Source organism: Morone saxatilis, unplaced genomic scaffold, assembly GCF_004916995.1.
Source record: "Morone saxatilis isolate NCDOM2014 unplaced genomic scaffold, NCSU_SB_2.0 Contig16, whole genome shotgun sequence".
Lineage (NCBI taxonomy): Eukaryota > Metazoa > Chordata > Actinopteri > Moronidae > Morone > Morone saxatilis.
Genome location: NW_023339718.1, coordinates 10,233,856 through 10,246,493, shown reverse-complemented (window position 1 = coordinate 10,246,493; position 12,638 = coordinate 10,233,856). Strand labels below are relative to the sequence as shown.

General features: G+C 38.9%; 1 protein-coding gene across 1 annotated transcript in view; it reads left to right on the top strand.

Moving 5' to 3' along the window:
* The window catches only part of LOC118325935 (pikachurin), a 21,877-nt gene extending 13,631 nt beyond the window's left edge, over positions 1–8,246 (top strand). The window contains exons 8-25 of the mRNA XM_035658799.1: positions 200–312; positions 474–715; positions 1,448–1,635; positions 1,764–1,864; positions 1,945–2,045; positions 2,781–2,925; positions 3,176–3,365; positions 3,598–3,723; positions 4,092–4,335; positions 4,445–4,556; positions 4,792–4,908; positions 5,218–5,398; positions 5,970–5,993; positions 6,196–6,274; positions 6,438–6,581; positions 6,975–7,058; positions 7,869–7,972; positions 8,095–8,246. Of these exons, the coding sequence (XP_035514692.1) occupies positions 200–312; positions 474–715; positions 1,448–1,635; positions 1,764–1,864; positions 1,945–2,045; positions 2,781–2,925; positions 3,176–3,365; positions 3,598–3,723; positions 4,092–4,335; positions 4,445–4,556; positions 4,792–4,908; positions 5,218–5,398; positions 5,970–5,993; positions 6,196–6,274; positions 6,438–6,581; positions 6,975–7,058; positions 7,869–7,972; positions 8,095–8,246 (2,447 nt within the window). The remainder of the gene's footprint in view (positions 1–199; positions 313–473; positions 716–1,447; positions 1,636–1,763; positions 1,865–1,944; positions 2,046–2,780; positions 2,926–3,175; positions 3,366–3,597; positions 3,724–4,091; positions 4,336–4,444; positions 4,557–4,791; positions 4,909–5,217; positions 5,399–5,969; positions 5,994–6,195; positions 6,275–6,437; positions 6,582–6,974; positions 7,059–7,868; positions 7,973–8,094) is intronic.
* Positions 8,247–12,638: the final 4,392 nt, after the last annotated feature.

The following is a 12,638-nucleotide window of genomic DNA, read 5'->3' as shown; positions in this document are numbered from 1 at the left end:
TTTAGTTGGTTGTAATCTGCAACTTCACCGCTAGATGCCACCAAATCCTACACACTGGTCCTTTAACTGCTGCCTTGTATTTCATCATTCGACCAACTTTGTTTGACCTTTCAACCATTTCACTTGAACTGTTTTTAAAGGATTAAACCTTTAAAAGCATGTAATAGACATCCTGTATTTTTATTGACATTCTGAACAGGTCCATCAGATGTTGGCAGTGGTGATTACGGGCGTTACATCACAGATTCAAAGATCAAAGATGAAGATGGCTTCGACATTGACGACTCTGATTATGATATCTTTATTGAAGAGGTGGGTTTTTACATTCTGCAATAAAGATTTTAGGTGTATTTAATCTTCTTAATCTAATTTAACACGTGAACACATCATTGGACAATCAATCAACACAAATGCAAAGTATACTTCATCACCCACATCTGTTTATTTCTTTCCTCTATTCTTTTGCTACCTAGTTGAAGCCATTCCCTGGTATCAATGAGGACAACAGAAAGTCTCAGCTCCGCTCACGCTCTGGTCCGCCGTCTGGTCGGAACGTTGTTTACCGTATGAACACCATTGCTCCTCCCAACGTTACTGCCCCTCCAGCTTCGTCCTCGTCCATCTTTCCAGACTTCACAGATCTGGTATTCCCAACCACCTTAGAGTCGAGTACCACTATGGACACCACCACTTCTGCCCCACTCACCACTACCAGGTAAGATGTTCCTTAAAAACCTTGATTTACCTTGACATTTGTTTTACCAAAGGAATCTGGTTTAGATTGATAAGCCTTAACTGCTGTTTGTCAACAACAGTAAGAAGTAAAACATGTCCAGTACAGGTGTTTCCTTTCTATGAAGAAAAAAAAAAGGTGTATCGAGAAGTTTTTTTTTTTTTTAATTCTCAACAAAATCACCATTCTTATTCTGTCCCTCTTGCTCTGTGATTGCTAGATTGCCGTCTCTTCCGGCTTTCTGCTTTCCACTAGAAGCCACCCACAATTTATCTTTTTTTATGCTCTGCCACTTAATTATTTGATACAGATGGAGACTGGAGCAGTAAAATGTCACAAAAATTTAGGCTGTCGTTCCAGTTGTAATGTTCAGTATGTCATTAACTGCAGAAAATACAGGGAGGTCTAACTACAGTTCTATTGAATTTGGGTGAAAACTTTGCTTTTTGCTGCTTGATCTATTTGATTCTTCTCATAAAAAACAGAAGAAAAATGTATCTTCAAGGAAAAGGGACAATTTAGAAATTCAAATTTTACCTTTAGATGAACCTGAGGACAGAACGGATCATGCAATAAATACAAATACAAAACTGCATTTGAAAGTGAAACATAGTTATTAACTAAATCACTGACTATGCACTGTGAAAACCTTGTTTTGTCAGAACATTGAGCACTAATCCTTCTTATCTTTCTTCGCCTTCTGATCCACATTAGCGTCACTGTGCCCACCACCACCACCACCCCAACCATGTCCCCCTGGAAAGGTGAGGTACCTCGTGTGTACGACCTGACATGCGATGACACTGTGTGCCCCCCTGACAGCTTCTGTCTTAGTGATTACGACAGTGGAGGCTCGCGCTGCCACTGTAACCTCGGGCGAAGAGGGGACACTTGCTCTGAGGGTAAGAGAAGTGTAGTTAGTTCTAAGCTTCAGTAAAATAGCTGTGGGATCACAGTTCTTTGTGGTTGCACTCCAACATTTTTGTACCTACAGACATTTATCATGATTGTATCCTTTGTTCTTCTTCAGTGGTACCTGTGAACTTTCCCAGGTTCTATGGCTACTCTCACATCACCTTTGAACCCTTGAAGAATTCTTACCAGACATTTCAGATCACTTTGGAGTTCAAGGTAAAGGCAACATGTAGTTTTCTTTTCCCACTGTCATTCAAAAGGGTGAAAAGAGGGTTAACAGTTTCTTTGTGGTACAGGCAGACTCCGAGGATGGCTTGTTGCTATACTGTGGAGAGAATGAACATGGCCGTGGAGACTTTACCTCTTTGGCTCTGGTGCGAGGCAAACTGCACTACAGGTGAAGAAAACAGTGACTCATTCATGGGTTTACATTTTCAATAGTTTGGCTTTAAAATGTAAAATATGTGTTTTGGAGAAAACAAGAGTTTCATGAATGCTGGAAAACAATTCTTCAAAAGCATCAAAGAGGAAAACTGATGAACTGCTTGTAAGAGCCAGTTTATAAAGGATGGCTGATGTATTTATGGCTATAATACTGTTTTTCCATTTGATTTAATGGTGCAGCCATAAAAAAATTGGGCCTTGAATTTATTTTCAGCTTTCAGTGTTAGAACAAGCAGATAGGCAATACATATGTGATTTAGTGCTGAAAAAGCTGTTTAAATTTAAAGAGAGGAATTTAAAGGTCCAGTGTGTGACATTTAGGAGGCTCTATTGGCAGAAATAGAATGTAATATTCATTGATATTATTTCATTAGTGTATATTCATCGCATTTTTGTTACCTTAGAATAAGCCGTTTTTATATACAGAGGGAGCAGGTCCTCTTCCATGGAGTCTGCCATGTTTTTACCAAACACTGGTTCTAGATAGGGCTTTTGCGTTTTTACCTACACACTTGTAAGATTGAGCTGTATTTCAAGTTGCAATCTGCAACTTCACCGCTCAATGCCACTGAATCTTACACGCTGGTCCGTTAAGGACTAAACTAGAGTTAAATAGGAAAAATATGCTTTTCACAGCATTTTTTTTTTACATGTCAGCATACAGTATGTAACAACTGTTGTCCCTCAGGTTTAACTGTGGTACAGGAGCAGCTCAGATAGTCAGTGAGAGTCGTGTTGTTGTTGGTCAGTGGCACACAGTCACCGCCTTCAGAGATGGCATGAGCGGCTGGCTGCGCATGGACAACGATAACCCCATTTCTGGACGCTCACAGGTGACCATAAAACATACGAGGGATAAGATCAAGTTTCAAACACTGCAAAATACACAATGTACTGGATATATTTTCTTTTAAATGGTAATTTATGGATCTCTTATGGATGCCAGTGTTGGTTTTATTAAAACAGTAGATATATTGCTAAAAATATTCCCTTTAGTCCATTCAGGTAGCTGACCAGCCACAGTCCAAGTAATGATGAATGTTTTTACAGTAATAAAGAATAAAGCACATTTTGTTCTTTTAGGGCCAGTACACTAAGATCACGTTCCGCTCCCCATTGTATGTGGGTGGATCACCGAGTGCTTATTGGCTGGTCAGGGCGACAGGGACAAATCGTGGCTTTGTCGGCTGCATTCAGAGTCTGACCGTCAACAACAAGGCCACAGACATCAGACCCTGGCCTCTGGGCCGAGCTCTGAGTGGAGCTGACATAGGTGAGAAAGCATACAGTATGTGTGTGAGTTTGTGTAATGAGTGTTATTTTTCTTAGGCTAGAGGTTCTGTTTGAATTTGGATGACACCTATTGTCCTTTGGTTAAAGCACCTGGTAGCCACACATTATTTCCTAAATGCAGTGAGAGCCTAACCTATTAGTTGCAAGAAGACGTTTTTGTATTTCTTATTATGTTGACTGTTGGCTCATATCTCCTTGCCACTGTGTGCCAGGTGAGTGCAGCGACAGTGTATGTGACCTGGTCAGCTGTGCCAATGGTGGAGTCTGCTTCGCAAACCGTGCCGATGGCTACATCTGCCTATGCCCACTGGGCTTCAGGGGAGCACTTTGTGAAGAGAGTAAGCCAAGTATATTTTCCTTTTCCTCACACCTAAAGAACACACACTTGTCTTGTTTGCAAGAAGAGTTTTGTACCACTATGAAAGCAGAAAGTCAAATTCTCTGTGGCTGTGGTAGATTGTCACACAGGCCTTTTAAGGTAATTACTGAACAGTTGAGTATAATATGAAGGAAATTGGTTGAGATGAGGATTATTATTTCTTATATAGAGGCAGTGGGATTGATTGATGTCTTTCCCATGTCCATGTCCATTTTTCTCTTTCCCCCCCCCCTCCACTTCACTCTTAAAAATCTTAATGCTTATTTCTCAAATCCTTCTTCTGCTTTCTTGCTCTTTTCTTCTCATATCTTCTCTCCAACTCTCCAGGTTTTTCACTGTCCTCCCCTCTCTTTAATGAGACGGTATTTTCATATGCTGTCATCCCGTGGCCTCAGTCCTCTCAGAGTTATCTGTCCTTTATGGAGTTTGAGCTCACATTTCGGCCGTCGATGCCCGACGGGACGCTGCTGTATGCTGATGATGCAGGCAGCGGAGACTTCCTGGCTATTAACCTGGTGGATAGATATGTAGAGTTCAGATTTGATTGTGGCTCTGGAGGCGCTACAATAAGGTACTAAACAGATGCACACTCTCACTATTTTCTATCTCCTTCACTTTCTCTTAGCTATTATATTGTCTAACTAGATGGCCCATATTGTATGTGATGATTTGTGCTACAGGAGTGAAGAGCAGATCAGTCTAGACACATGGCATGAACTCAGGGTGTCCCGCACAGCAAAGAGTGGTATCCTTCAGGTGGACAGCCAGAGGCCAATGGAAGGGATCGCTGAGGTATTTTGTTTCTGTGTTGCTTAAAGCCACATTATGAGATTCCTGACCACAGGGGGGCAGAAAAACTTTAACAACAAACTCAGCAACAGAATCTTTTAAATATATTCAGCTCTAGACATTATACTATTTGTTCAAACATTTGGAAAAAAACAGGATAACATGATGCAGCAACATTTGAGCATGATGCAAAATTGTCATAATTAACTAATATCCTTCTGTTTTTTTTACTCTTCAGGGAGCTTTCACTCAGATCAACTGCAGCTCGCCTCTTTATGTTGGTGGAGTACCAGAATATGATAAAACCAAGAACACAGCAGGAGTAATAAAGCCCTTCACTGGAATTATTCAGAAGGTATTATCATAACCACACACAGCAACTAACAACATAATTTTATATATTACATATGTAATATAATAGTATATACATTTATATATATACAGTATATACATAGGTCAGTTTTATTTAGCAATAAAGTTTTCTTTGGCATTATTTAACATAGATCAACGTATTTCAAATACTTCATTACGTTGCATAAATGTAGGTCAAAAACACAACGCATATATCATCTTTATAGCAAGATGTTTGATGTTTAATTGAATTTTATACATTCTCTTGCTTCCGCTTCGTCTACATCTGTTTCTTTTATTTTAACCTCCCCAGCTGATACTCAATGACCGCACCATCCCAATAACAACTGGCTCTGCTGGTGGAGTTAATGTGGCGAATTCAGCACACCCATGTGTGGAAAGTCCCTGTGCCAATGGAGGGACGTGCAGGCCAAAGTGGGATACTTACGAGTGTGACTGCCCACTAGGGTATGATGGGAGGCACTGCCAGAAAGGTCAGCCGTAATTAAATGAATAAAATGCTTTTTTCCGAAACTGACTGTTTTAGAATAGTAACTAAATATGTTTGGGGTCTTTTATTTAGTGAGTAAATGTAAATGTACATACCATAACTATTCCAGTAGCAGAACATATGCATCTTCAATAACAGTGTAGAAGAAGGACTGCCATTTCACAATGTGGTACATTGTGATTAAAGAGCATCAGACATAAAAAGGTACCAGATCATAAATAACAGTTTAAGCAGTGTGTGCTTTAGCCACTGTATGTGCTTTTAAGGACTAGGAATAAATCTAAGTCTGTTTTTAGCATTTCTGTCTTTTGTATAATACAACTGAAACATATATAAAATCATTACAATTAACTTTCATTTTTAAAATCTGTTGTAAAGAAGAATGTATTTTGTATAGTATATGGCTTTAACCATGTGGCATGATCTTTTCTCTTCTCAGGGATTAACTGTTTTTTTTCTGTTCTCATGTAATGTCATATAAAATTATATATTGGACAATCTAATCCCTTAAGCCTATCTATGCCTTCTCTGTTTTTAACGCTTTCACTGAACAGAGTGTGGGAATTACTGTTTGAACAGTAAGTTTTCTTCTATGAATTCAGAAAGCCTGCACATAATAATAATCTTAATCTATCATAACCTTTGCAAATACATCTTTCCCCTCATGCATTTCTTCCTCACAGAATCACTTTTAGTCTTGTAGATCAGTCTGTGCAGTGCATGTATGCTGATGCTGCCACCTTGTGATGATATGAAGTAAACACTGTTTTCTCTGCCCAGCGGTTACTGAAGCCATAGAGATCCCACAGTTCATTGGCCGAAGTTACCTGACATATGACAACAGAGATATTCTGAAAAGGTCGGTAGTGAAACAGGCCTGCAAAAGTGTTTCTGGTGTCTTTACATTACATGTTCAGTTACAACTCTTCCTTTAGAAATGTTGATGTTTTTTACCATCACAGCAAAAGTCCTTGTTTTAATTGCAAAACATGTTCAGCAATTAAATTTGTCTTTTTTTTCAGGGTGTCTGGGTCCAGGACCAACCTCTTCATGCGGTTTAAGAGCACAGCCAAGGATGGCCTGTTGCTATGGCGAGGAGACAGTCCAATGAGACCTAACAGTGACTTCCTGTCTATGGGGCTTCAGGATGGTGCACTAATCTTCAGGTATTTGTTAAAATAACAGTTTTGTAAGCTTATCTAGTCCTTACCGAAATATCTGAGTTATAAGAAAACATTTCTAGTACAAGCACAAGTGCTGCTTTCCACAGTGTTGCTCCACCCTGTCTTTTTGACAAAACAGGGGCTAGGGAGAAAAGGGCAGTCTTCAGAGAGAGAAGAAAGTTTAGTGCAAGAAGAGCATGAAGATGATGGAGAGGGACGCTGATCCCACCAAAGGGCAGGGAGAGCTAAGCACCCAGTAGAGGCAGAACTAAAAAAAGACCTGAGCATGACCTGGAAAAGAAGCAGGATTTATCTGGACAGTACCATACAAATGTGAACCCACTGCACCCTTTATAACTAGCTAAAGTCATTGTATCTGTTCCATATTGTTTCTAGTTATAACCTGGGCAGTGGTGCAGCTAACATTGCTGTCAACGGGACGTTCAGTGATGGAAAGTGGCACAGAGTCAAAGCTGTGAGGTAAGTGCTAAAGAAATTATTTTTATGTCCACTGTGGTGATCACAGCACATCTGTAGCTATGTTTTGCTTTCACTTGACTTTACAACTTTCTTGACATTAAAGCTGCGTCTATTGATTTCATTGTCCACCTGGGGGCAGCAGAACAAGCTGTAAACACAAAAGTGGTCTTGCCACATCATACAGTTGATATACTAAACATGTTAGCAAACAGTTGCCTGTTCACACACCCAGCAGAGACGGGCCATAAACAGGGGCGGACCTAGAGGGGTGGGATGGGGTGGCAATTGCCAACATTAAAAAATGTTAGCTACCACAACAGCTACCACAACAGTTTGGTGTCAAATGCTGTCAAATTTAACAAATTGATTTAAATTAATTTTAAAAATAATTATCATTAATATAAAGATCTGTTGTGGCCAATTTTCAGACTAAGTTTAAGTTTGAGGAACAAAGACATGTATTTTGAAAAATTTTGACTTTTATTTGCCTTAAAACCAAAGCATCCATAGAGCTAAGGGAAACTCCATGAACAACCCTTACACATAAACCTTCATTTGATCCATTGTTAATATATAGATATTCATTAAGCTAGTGTAGGAGAGGCAGTTTGGTATTTGTAAACTTTTAGTCCATAATAAAGGAAAAAGCAAGGACAGTCCTAAAGGACTTCAAATGTAGTTTCTGTAATTACTTGTGCATCAAAAAAAAGTGTGATTAAAGTAAAAGCAAATGTGCCATGCCAGGATTTACATAACAGAATATATTTTACTGTTTAAAAATACATTTATTGTTGTTACTCATCTCTTCAGGGATGGCCAGTCAGGGAAGCTGACAGTGGATGACTATGGAGCAAAAACAGGCAGGTCACTTGGAAAGATGAGACAACTCAATATCAACGGACCCTTATATGTTGGTAGGTGGAGCTCACAATTTATAATCCTATAGAGTACTGTAGGCCATTTGCATTGTACATAAAACAATAATTTCTATATTCTCTCCCTCTTATGTCTGTTTTCTTTATATTTCCCCCTGAAGGTGGCATGAAAGAGATAGCTCTTCACACAAACAGACAATACATTGGAGGCTTGGTGGGCTGCGTGTCCCACTTCACACTCTCCACTGATTATCACTTAGCACTGGTGGAGGATGCTTCTGACGGCAAGAACATCAACACCTGCTCCAACTAGAGAATGGCTTCAGTACATGAAGGTCCATTTTAAGCACCATTTTCAACTGGAGTGAACATCTCAACCAGCTGATTTGTCATCTTGAAACTGACTAACCAGCACCAAATGAGTGAAAACTGAAAACAATAAAATTTTGGTCTACCAATTCAGGGCTGACATGGTGTAAACTCAGTTTCTACACATGGCAACAGCAAAAAACGACCAGAGGATATTACAAAGCACAAGTACTCTGTGAAAGGAGAGAAAAGCTTAGTATTATGGGTAATGAGGGTCTTTGAAAAACCTTTTGAAGGACATTTTTTTTCATGGGATGGTTCCAATCGTATCTTAATTTTTCTACTGTAAATCCTTATTTGATTGCTGGAAGAACCAAGTGATCCAAGGGATCAAGAGTCATCACAAGTTTTTCACAAACCTGACTTAGAGCAGCTAGCAGAGATAAACTTCTTTGTAGAGGATTTTGGTCCTAGAGGATTTCTGTTGTTTTTGTTGTTGTGGCATTTGTATTCTTGTTTGTGATGTATTATCAGTCTGTAGACTACATTTTGGAAAGTGTGGTTAACGTCGTTTAAAAAAAAAAAAAAGATTGTTAGATTTGAAGGGTGAAGATGTCAGCTGCACACAATATTGGTTTCTTTATACCTTCTTCTTTTAGTTTACATGCTCCTTTATTCGGAACACCGAGATACTAGTCACATGAGAGTCTGATGTTGACATGGTAAAGCAGCCAAAATCCTGGAGACGTTGTGTGTGACAGTCTGTTACTATCATTTGACACAAAGCACAGCACTGTGGAATTGAGTCTTTAAGTTGTGTTGCTTTGTAGTGTTTATTTTCACACCAGAGAATATAGATAATTTCTCTTCTTTAAGCATTTGCAGTGCAAGATTGTCAATGTAGTGCTTTCTCGTGCTTGAGCTTCACTTTTCAAAAGGGACATTCTGCGAATGTTCCATCTTTTCTACATTTTGTTGAATTATTCTTGGCTGACTTATATTGTGTTGAGCATGTTAGAGGCGGTACGTAAGATCACAAGTTCGTTGCTTTTCGCGACATGGTTTCTCCATCCCTCGTTCTTTTTGACAAATACAGTGGCTACGAGAAACATGTAGTCTGTTCAGGTAATGAGTAATAAAGTGTGTTGACGTTTGCATGTAATGTTGCATTGGAAGAAGATTGATGGATAGGATCGTCTGATCCCACCAATAGGGCTAAGGTGTAGAGCTGTTAAGCATCAGTGTGAGTCAGAACTTTAAAACAAAGACCTAGCATTGGTAGCCTTGGATATATTTATATCAAGCGATTTATTCTTGGTACATGATAACCCAATACAATGTTGAATCCCACTGCACCTTCTTTTTATAACTATGCTTAAAGTCAATTTTGTATTCTTGTTCCATTTATTTGTTTCTCTAGGTTATTTTATCCTGGGTGCTATGTTTGGTGCGAGGCTATACGATCGTTGCGGTGTTCGGAACGGGACGTTTCAGTAGTGATGGAAATGCAACAGAGTCATGCTTGGTGTGAGTTAAGCCTAAATAAAGAGTTATTGTTTGATGTCCATCGGTGTGGGATCATAAGTGCACATCATGTAGCATAATGTGTTTTGCCTTTCACTTGGACTGTTGTGACAACTTGATTCCCTTACATTAAATGCGGCGTCTATTTTGATTTCGATTTTGTTTCTACTTCTGGGGTGTGCATCATAACTAGATCATGTAATACACAGGAAAGTTGTTCTTGCCTATTATGTTCGATTAGTCAGTTGTGGTATTATAGCGTATAATACATGTTAGCAAACAAGTTTCCTGTCTACACATTCTCTCAGTTTTCATGATGACCCATAAAACATGTGGCGGTGACCGATGAGGGGTGATTGGGTGGCGAGGATTGGCTATATTGCCAACATTTAAAAAGAGTGTTTTTATGCGTAAGCCTGACAACAGCATACCTACAAACAGTTTGGTTGTGCTTATAATGCTGTCGAATATTATTAACAAATTTAGTTGAGAAGTGGCAATTTTAAATAATAATGTATCTATTGTGGTGATAATGTAATGGGTGTCTGTTGTTTGCCAATTGCTGTCAGTACTATTAGTTTTTAAGTTTTTATTGAGGGCAGGAGAGACGAATTTGTATTTTTGTAAATAATTTTGACTTTGTATTTAATGACTTTATAAAATCGTAAAGCATTTTTCATTATAGCTAGCTGGTTGATGGGTAAACTCGTCATGAATCAACTCTGCTTTTAACTACATAATCCGGTTTTGATCATTGTGATCCATGTGTTTAAATATATATGAATTCATTTAAGCTAGTGTAGGAGAGGTCATTTTGTATATTGTGATAACTTTTTTAGTTCGAGTATGTATATAAGGGGAGAATGATCAAGAGACAAGGGTCGTTAAAGGTACTTGTCAAAGTTAGTGTTCTTGGAGGATGGACTGTGCATCATAAAAAATAGTTTGAGTTAAAGTAATTTATAGCCATATATGTCTCGGGCCATGTGATTTTTTACATAAACGGAATTTGATGATTATTTTGTTTTCTGATTGTATAAAGTATCATTGTTGTATTGTTTTGTGGTGAGATCTTTCTGAGTCCTTCGTTGGTGAGGAATGTGCAGTCAGGTGATCTGACCAGTGGTTTTGAGTATGGATCGTGTAGAACAAGAACAGGTGCATGGTCACTTCTGAATATGGATGATACTATTATGGTGTTTTGTTAGCGTCAATATCATACTACCCTTTATTTCTATTTTTGTTATTGTCTGATCTCACAAGTTATGGATAATCCTTATTATGTGTATCTTGTGTTACTGGTGAGTGGCGGTTGTGCCATTTTTGTCATTTTGTTACATATGGAAAGCATAGAAGTTTTGCTAATATTAACTCTCGTCTCTGTTTGGATGTGTGTGTGTGTGTGTGTGGTGTGTGTGTGTGTGTGTGTGTGTGAGTGTGTGGGGGGGGGGGGGGGGGTGAGGTGTGGGGAGATGGCGGGGGTGTTGCGTTTGGTTTTTATGTTTTGTTGCGATTAGATGCCCCCCTGAAGGGCATGAAAAGAGATATATCTGTCACACTAAAACAGACGAGATACAGTTGGAGGGCTTTGGTGTCTGCGTTGTCCGCTACTGTCACAGCTCTTCGTGTGCACTGTATTTATGTTCTACTTTTAGCATCTTGGTGGTAGGATGGTCTGAACGGCAAGATCTAACACCTCTTCCAACTAGATGATATGGCTTTCCATACATGAGGTCCATTTAAGCCACCTCGTTTCAAACGTGTAGTGAACACTTCTCAAAGAATGATTGTCATTCTTAAGACTGACTAAACACAGTCCCAAATGAGTTGAAAACTTGAAAACAAAGTAAAATTTTGGTCTAGTCGTTCTCAATTTTCAGTGGCTGGACATGGATTGGGTAAGAAACCAGTTGTTACAGATGGCAACTGAGCAAGAAAACGAGCCAGAGGATTATTATAGAAGCACTATGTAGCTGCTGTGAAGAGGAGAGAAAAGCTTAGTATTTATGGGTAATGAGGGTCTTTGAAAAAGATTATTGAAGTACATTGTTTTTCATGTGATGAGATTTCCAATTCGTATACTTAATATTTTCCTACGTAAAGTGTCACTTTGATTTTGATGCTGGAAAAACCAGTGTTGTAGTCCAAGGGTCAAGAGTCAGTCACTAAATTTGTTTCAGCATACCTGACTTTAGGAGCATCTTAGCGAGATGATATGATACTTTCTGTGTAGATGAGTTTTTGGTCCTTAGGAGGATGTTTCCTTGTTGTTTTGTGGTTGGTGCATTGTGAGTCGTCTGTTTGTGATGCTATATCCTAGTCTGTATGACTTGACATTTTGGAATGTGTGGTTAACGTCGTGTAATAAAAAAAATAAAAAAGATTGTTAGTTTTTGGATGGGTCATGAATGTCAGCTGCACACAATAGTTGGTTTTCTTTTATACCTAGTTTTCTCTTTTTATTTACATTTGCTCCTGTATTCGGTAACACCGAGATTATGCTAGTCACATGAGTATAGTTGATGTTGACATGGTAATAGCAGGCCAAATCCTGGTAGACGTGTGGGTGTGACAGTCGTTGACTTATCGATTCTTTTTCACTACTCTAATGCTCTATGCACTGTGAATTTTGAGTATTAGTTTGTTGCATTTGTAGTGTTATTTTCAACACCAGAGATATATAGAAATTCTCTTCGTTAAGCATTTGCAGTGCAAGATTGTCAATGTAGTGCGTTCTCGTGCTTGTGATTCACTTTTCAAAAGGGATCATTCTGCGAAGTTCCATCTTTCTACTATTTTTGAATTGTTATTTCTTGTGCTGATTTATATTTTGATGTTGATTCCCCCTTCCTCCTTCTGATTTCCCCCCCCT